This window comes from Pseudorca crassidens, chromosome 4, assembly GCF_039906515.1.
Source record: "Pseudorca crassidens isolate mPseCra1 chromosome 4, mPseCra1.hap1, whole genome shotgun sequence".
Classification (NCBI taxonomy): domain Eukaryota; kingdom Metazoa; phylum Chordata; class Mammalia; order Artiodactyla; family Delphinidae; genus Pseudorca; species Pseudorca crassidens.
Window position 1 is genome coordinate 71,678,989 of NC_090299.1, and position 8,243 is coordinate 71,687,231.

General features: G+C 40.0%; 1 protein-coding gene across 10 annotated transcripts in view; it reads left to right on the top strand.

The window, feature by feature from the left end:
• The window catches only part of DCUN1D4 (defective in cullin neddylation 1 domain containing 4), a 70,598-nt gene extending 62,967 nt beyond the window's left edge, over positions 1 to 7,631 (top strand). For 9 of the 10 annotated variants that reach the window (XM_067735943.1, XM_067735939.1, XM_067735935.1 and 6 more), the window contains 3 exons: positions 1,828 to 1,932; positions 4,107 to 4,209; positions 4,318 to 7,631. In XM_067735943.1, the coding sequence (XP_067592044.1) occupies positions 1,828 to 1,932; positions 4,107 to 4,209; positions 4,318 to 4,373 (264 nt within the window). In that variant the 3' untranslated portion in view covers positions 4,374 to 7,631. The remainder of the gene's footprint in view (positions 1 to 1,827; positions 1,933 to 4,106; positions 4,210 to 4,317) is intronic. The other variant, XM_067735937.1, reaches the window with a different exon arrangement.
• Positions 7,632 to 8,243: the final 612 nt, after the last annotated feature.

Here is an 8,243-nt window from a genome sequence, read left to right on the forward strand (position 1 = left end):
AGGGCGAGACTAGCGACTTTAGGTTGAGTGAAGGATTACGAACTCCTCCAAGGGAGAGCATTTCCAGAGCGCCCGTGCCCTCAGCCCAGTGCTGCCGGAGCTGTTGTTCAGCAGGTGACCTGGGGGCCCGGTCCTGAGGTGCCGCGTGTGTTTTCAACAGTCCCCTCGTTTTCCTTGTGGATGCTCCATAGTGGGGTGTGCTGTTGCTGCCACACCCACGTGACACGGTGAGAGGAAGCTTTCCGTTTCCTTGCACGGTGCACCGCAGAAGCAAGAGCCCGTGCAGTGCCACAGACCTGTGAGGCTTGGTGGCAGAAGGTGGGCCCCCTCGAGGGCACCTTTCCTGCCTGCCGTCGTCCTCTCCACGGAGTGAGTACTGCAGCCCTGAGCAGGATGATATGCGTGGCCGGGGACCGCAGAGCAGGCTGTAGAGAGGAGGCCCCTATTGGCACTGCACTGTGGAGTGGGGGTCCCCCGCCATCCTCAGACTTCAGTTGTGTGGCCAGAACAGGGAAGGCTGACTCGGAGCCATCTGACCTGGTCTCGGTGGGTGAACGGTCGTTGTGCTGTACCACCAGGACCAAAAGACAGACCCATCACACATCTTCCCGAATCTTCATCTACTTTGTTGGCTGTTGAGCTAGGCCCTTACATTTGCTGTATTGTTTAAGTCCGTCACTTTAAAATTCAGTGTCACGGCCAGAAATTCTCTGTATACTAAAGAGCACTTCACTGTTAGAATCCTTGCGGTAACAATTTTTTGAGGAGGTGTGTGTAGCTGCATATGTGGCTGACAGTGGTGGTCACGGCATCACCCCGTAATTTGGTGAACATCTAGATTCCACCCCATGTGGGATAGCCAGGCACTTTTCCTTTTCCCTTTGTAGAAAAGTACTTTTGCAAACTTTCTTTGAAGTTGAGATACCACGAGGAGGCTAGCTCTGGATATATAAAGTTACCACCTAGGGTCCCACGTCCTCTGTCCTTTTGCATAGAAACTGCCCACCTGTAGTTCCCGAATGGAACTTTGTAAGAAAGCTCAGTGAGAAATTAGGATTCTTAATTGCGAGTATAAGTAAAATGAGCTTAATCTGCCCATATTCAGGTTTATGTAAATGTGTTTTCTGGATTCCTTATGCAATGTTGTCTTTCACTTGACTGTTAGTCAGGGGTGTTCTGCTAGGAGATTTCACATCCAGCGACTCCAAGGTAAGGACTGTAACAGGTAGACAGACTGCTTTCTCCCAGAGTGGGGGAGTGAATGCATCCTCTGATTTGGGAAGACCCTCCAGAGCCCCAGCATTCATTATGAGCTCAATTTAACAACATTTTTAGGTTACAAGAAAAACATTTACCAAAGAAATAAAAATTGGTGGAAAAATGATTTTTATCAAGGAAACCTGATTCCTAAGCATGGAATTAGAAACCTTTAAACTCCATTTAGTCAAGTTACGGGCTTTGGGATCAGTAATTATGATGTTGATAATAATCATAAATGTCAAACAGCAAGTTACAGATTTTTATTTATCGCATGAAATAATCATATAGAGATTGTTACCATGTAACTAATGTATTTTGCATTAGGGTGATCAATCAGTTGACATGACTCTTTCTCACAGTAAAATTATATAGTACAAAACCGTTTACTCTTCCCACTGTGTCCTGACTACCTCCCCTCCCCCACCTTAGTCTGAATTCAGGGTTTTTATAGTGTATGATAAATGAGCTGTTTACTAATTTTTTTGTTGAAGTAAAACAGAAATTTGGATTATTGGGATTTATTATTTGGGGGCACCTGGCTCATCCTTGTTTTTGTTTGTTAAACAGGAAAAGGACCAGCGCAGCCTAGACATAAACACTGCCAAGTGCATGTTGGGACTGTTATTAGGAAAAATCTGGCCCCTTTTTCCAGTTTTTCACCAATTCTTAGAGGTACTAAATTGTTATTTTATGGAATGTATGTTTGCTTGCTTAGAACAACCAAGTATACTTTATTTAACTCTTTTATGTAATTTTCTGTTTGTTGTACTTTTCTGCCTGTAGGAACTGTGGTGATGTAATTGCTGTCAGTGAGCACTTCCCTGCGTTCTGAGTGTGCCCGTGTGTGCATTGCATGTGCCGCATCGCTCCCCAGTACAAACACATCAGAGACAGCGCGGCTCTGTCCTTTCCTCTCTTGTCCCCATTTTAAAAGCTAGTTTTTGTTTAGATTTCCTGCTCTTCATAAAAAGAGTAAAACAAGATTTACTTTCTTTTGTGGCTTTAGGTGAACTTCTACTTTTCTGAAGCAAAGGTTAGAGAACAGCCACCTGCCTTCTCACTAAATTAAGTTTGTAATGTATTCTTATCTACGCTTATCTCCAAGTAACTTGGGGACCTAGATCAATCTAAGTGGCAAACTCCTTCAGACAGCATCTCCTGCAGTTTAAATTTTCTTCACATTTGTATAAGAAGTAATCCAGCACTTTCCTCTCTCATTGTCGTTCGTTTGCTTTAAGTATTAGTGATAGAAATTTTGAGCTGTTGGTTATTAAGAACTGGCTTTGTTGCAGTGTAATAACTCTGCAGGACCTGAAAGAATCTGAGATGTAAGTTTGAGTTACATGGGTTGTCATGTCATATAGAGCATCCTTCTTGCCCTCCAGTCCCAGGCCCCTTTAAAAAATGCTTTCTGCTTGAAAGGATGAGGGTGTTGCATCTTTGAGAAGATCCTGGGCCTTCCTCTGACTCCAGCTTCACTCTTGAAATGATCTTCCTTACAACTTACTTGGTGTAATGGTCCAGAAAAACTTCCAACTGAAAGGATTCTTTGAGAACTATTACTAAAAATTGCTTTTCGCATTACTAACTGGGACTCCCAAAGAAAGGTATAAAAACTAGTTTTTAATATAAGAAGTACTTGTTTACTTGTACTTGTGACAACCCATATTTACCGGTGATCTGTTCCAGTTTCTCTGACAGCCTTAAGAAGTGTTAGCTTTGTTTGGAAAATGAGTAGAAACAGGTTCCTGTTCTCAGAGAGTTGGGCAGAATTTGAGCCCGGGTGTGAAGGGTTCTGTAGCTGAAGACCTTGCCGCCAGCAAATTTGACTTCGCACAGTTCCAGGGGCACCATCAACTGTTTCGGTGACTGGGTTTTGCTTTTAGTTGCTTAGAAAGTTAAACTTGTGGTCTGTGCTTTGTTCTCTCTCTTATATTAGTTTGCATTTTTCTTTGAAAAGGGCACAATAATCCTTTCATTTGAGCTTTTCTTGTGTTTGCATCCTCCAAACCGTTGGTGCAGCTCTCTTTGCTTTTAAGTACTTGTTTTGTTTTCCAGTGTTCCTGATTTTAGTGGCGAGGATTTTTAAACATTGTTGGACTGGGTTTTATTTTTAAATCTTTATACAGGAATACTGTATTTTAAAATATGCACGTGGCATATTTCTTGTCTGGGAGGAAGAGAAAAACTAGTTCATCGCTATTCTGAGTTCTTTTATGATCAGAGTCAAGTTCTGAATTATTAGAGGAGTAACCCTTCAGTGGCTAGACTGCCTGGTCCTGAGACCGCTTGCAGCACTTAGCGAGGTCTCGCTGAGTCAGCCCACCACTGCGTGCGCTGTAAGCTAACAGTTGACAGTGAGCATGCCGTTCATGTCAGGGGCTATTAATGGGAGCAACTCTTTATTTAGCACTTACTGTGTGCCAAGCACTAAATAAAGTACTTTACGTGAATTAGAGAAGTTATCTCTTTAAATGCTTGCCACATCTCTGTGGGATAGGAATTATCGTTCTTTTACGTAAAAGGGTTTCTGCCAGTTTAGAAATTTCACTTCTGCGGGATGTAAAATTGTGTTTTTTGATGTATTTGTTGTTTTGTGTTGAGCCCCCATAATATTTTTGTAATGAAAATTGTCATCTGAAGCTCCCCTCTTGCTCTCTCTCACCCTTCTCCTAGATTAGGGCTGACTTCCCTGGTGGTCCAGTGGTTAGATTGGTGCTTAGCGTACCTCAGATGGAAAGAGTTAACCTTCGTGAACTTTATTAAGTTGATTGTTACAGCAGTTGAAACCATCTCATTTGTTAATTGTGTGTGTCAGTAATTCATACTACTTTTCCCTCCACCAGCAATCAAAATATAAAGTTATTAACAAAGACCAGTGGTGCAATGTGCTAGAGTTTAGCAGAACAATTAACCTTGACCTCAGCAACTACGATGAAGATGGAGCATGTAAGTACGGGGCAGGTGTTCCCCCGCCCTCCCCCCGCCCCTGCACAGTTGCTCATCTGCCTCATTGTGAGAAGCCTCATAGCCGTGTTGTTCTCTCTCTCTCTTCAGGGCCAGTTTTGTTGGACGAGTTTGTGGAATGGTATAAAGACAAACAGATGTCCTAGGACTTTATGCATAGCAGCGAGAGAGTCACTGTTACCACAGTTATGTCAACCATTAGCCATAAATTGCTGTTTGTATCCAAGCGCATGCTGCTTTTCTTGCACTGTCTCCCTTTGGCAGGGACGTGTTGGTGTTTGCTATTGAATGGGCCAGCTCTGCTTGCTGTGTAGCATTGTTCTCTTGGAAGGCTGCTTTGCAGTTTGTATTTACACTACAGATTGGTGAATTTGCCAACGTCCTCACTGTGATTATGTGTATATTGCTGTTTAAATTTTGTATATGTGTATAAAAAGAAGAAGCTTCACCTAGAGATTATTTCTGCAAAAATGTATTGTAAAATAATTTTTGTGGCATATTTCTAGTCCCTTTTTTCAGATGAACCAATTATACATTTATTTGGTCTCAAATGTAGCATTTCAGAAAACAAGACAGAACAACTGTTACCATATGCAAATGTTGCCAGAATTAACCTTACTGTTTAAGAGGCCAACTTTGGAAGGAGGTGGGAGTCATAACTTTTCAGAGGCATATGCCAAATATAATTTGGTGTACTTAAATATTAGCATTTTTAAATGATGGAAGTTAGAATAATTGAACACACAGATACATACTATGCCACAAGTCATTTCCACCATGCAGGGTATAGGTTTTGATTTTCTAATGTGAAAGCTAGCGTGGTTTGCCTATAGGTACAGATGAACAAATTAAAATTGCATCTTTTTATTTTTCATTGGTTTTAAACTTTTGTAAACAACTTTAGCGTGTTTTTTTTTTCTTTTTCTTGTGCATTCTTCTAGTCAGTGTTTGGTCTGCTGATGCTTTCTATGCCGTTCTAAGTAAAATTTATTTTTCCGCCTCCACGATAACCTAGTGGTTTGCTGGCAGTTTATAACTGCAGAGCACCTTTACTTGTGGCTTGAATTTTTAGTTAAGCTTTCATGGTGTTTAGTTCTCTAGTTTTGAGGGGGAAAGAACTATACTATAAGTGAGAGGTGTTTTGTTTTCCATTTTTGTTTCTTTCACGCTAGGCTTTTACTGGCAGAATGTCCATTGCAGGCAGTGGACACGACACCACCAGCATTGGGCTAAAATCTCTATTGCACGGTAGGACCTTTCCTGGAGGGGCCGCTCATCATTACCTGAGTAATGTGTACAGAGAGGTGATAGCCATTATTTATGTGGATGAGGAAACAAGAGTAAACAGGACGGTAGTTTTAGGTTTGTACTTTATGTCTTCTTTTTTTTTCCCCCCTTGTCTTACCCTTCTCAAGGAAATGTATAAATAACATGTTTCTCCCTCAACTATCTGGTGCTATTGAATGACTAATTTAGTCCCTAAAGTTTTGTGAAAACACAAAAGTCTAACGACTTAAACCAAGTGAAAGCTAATGGTGCATTTAAACAAGTGAATGCCTAGTTGTGAGCAAAATCCATGATTGAACGTGCAGCGGTTGGAAGAGGTTCCGATTATTTCAAAATCTGGCCCCCAAACCTTTTGGGTCAAATGTGAACCTCTAAATGGCATTAAATGAGTAAAGCACACGGACAGTGCTACTCTTGACCATGATTTCACAGTTTCTTTGCCAGCAGTGTTCAGATTTTCATGTATTATTTTTTTCCCTAACTGAACCACCAAAGACAGGAATTTTGTATGTATATACAGTGTGTGTGCATATACAAAATCATGATATGGTAGAATGAAATTACTTCCTTTTTCTACCGAATAGAAAGGTTTGGTTTGCTGTGAAATAAACCAGAAGTTGGAAAAACTCTGTAGTGATTAAGCATACTTAACCATTCCTTGTTGAGACGTTGTAGACTCCCTTCTACCTTACACATTCACACCAGTTTGCACCAGTTTGCACAGATTCCTATCTGCAAAGCATAGAAGATGTTGAGCAAGCACTGCTCCTGAGACCAACGCGTTGAAAGGGCTTCCGTTCTGACGGGCACCTGCTACTCCAGTGGCGATTGGCCGTAGGCAGGTTCCAATCTGTTGAAAACTTGAGTCATTTTCAGAAGGATCCAATAAAGTTTAAAAATTACACCTTAAAGGCAGCAGTTCTTAAATTTGATCAACTCTAGTTTTGTTTAAAGCAAATATAAAATCATAGATGAAATTGGTTTAAAAGGTATTGTTAGAAACTGGAGACTTTTTTAAACACTAAAGCACAGTTAATCCTAAAATAAAAGGATTGTTACAGGGAAGATGTTACATTTTAACCACAATGGACATTTTGATGATAGGGGTTTTGGAAAAGCCAAGTAAAAACTATTTCATGATGTACCTAATATGGAAATAAGTATTCCAAAGGGATAATCTTGCATATTTAGAGAAGTCCAAGTAATCTTTGAACTCCCTTGAAAAATAAATCTTTGTGACTGCAGAGTGCTTGCCCTTGGTTTTCTTGATTCTGTGCAGTTATTTTTAAGGGGAAGAAGAGGGGCCAGGGTAATAAGACACTTTTTCTTAAAAATGTCCCTCAGTTACATAAGCACTTGTTATGGGTGAATGCCAAGTGAATGAGGGTGCCTTTTTCTGGTTTTTCTTTCTCACCTACGTTTCCCCCCTTTCTCTTTCCATCATGTTTTGAACTCCACGTTGCAATGCTCTGTCATAATAGAATGCAACTTTTAGATGTTTACTGCTGCGGTAGGTTGGAAATTTCCTTATTTGATTTGCCATAAACACCTTCTATAACATTACATGCAGCTTATTTGAAGCATGACCTCTGAATTAAGTTTTTATAAATCTGACTAGACAGACCTCTAGATTCTGGATTAACAACAAACTTCTGTTGCCTCTCAGTCTCCATCTTAACAGTGCTTTTGAAGTTTATACAGAAAGCTTTAAAAGTTAGTTTGTGCCCTTGGTTTTTATTCTTACAACTGCTAAAATACCTCTGTACGCCTTATCTTTTATTCTTTCATACATTGTATAATAAATGTATAGAATTCATTGACCAACTGAAAGGTTGGGTGTCTGTAAATGAGACCAAAACGTGGGTTGCTTTTTTTCATGAAGTCATTTCTCTTGGGGGTTACTGTTAGTGAACAGCAGCTAACCTGTAACTGTGAATGCTTCGTGTCGTCAGTATTTGCATTACCTTCATAAACGTGTGCAAGTCCTGTGACTCCCAGCTTAACTGAAATACTGTTATGCCATCTAACTTGAGTACAGCAAACTGGTTTTAGGTTTTAATGGAATTGATGTAAAACGATACCCCATAAATAAAAAGTATTTGTGTTTGGTTTCAGAACTGATTTGTCAATTCTTTCTTCTCTTCTCTGACTTTTTCTTTAAAAATCACTTACGGTAGTTTCAAAGTATTTCGTTTTTTAATCTTTTTTGCTTTTCCCCAACTTTTTATATGGAAAAATTTCAAAGCTACGGAAAAAACGCAAGAATAACATAATGAACACTCATATACCTATCACCTACGTTTTCCGTTGTTCACATTTTGCCACATTCTCTGTGCCACTCTGAGAGTGTGTGTGTGTGTGTGTGTGTGTGTATGTGTGTACTTCTCCCTATAGATACAGAGATGGAATTTTTTCTGAACTATCCTAAAGTAAGTTACATTATGACACTCCATATTTTGAAACAAGGGCATTCTTATAACCACAATACACTGCTCACACTCAAGAAATATAACACTGATACAATACTATTACCTAATATACAGTCCAGATGAAAACCTCCCCCTTGGTACCAAGAATGGCCGTGAGAATTATTTTATTTTTAATCCAGGGGTAAGCAATGCATTTAGTGGTCATGCATCTTCAGTTTCCTTTAACTTAGAATAGTTCCAGATACAGTATTTTAATAAGACAGTACAAACAGTCCTCAGCCAAAGAGGAAAAAAACTAAA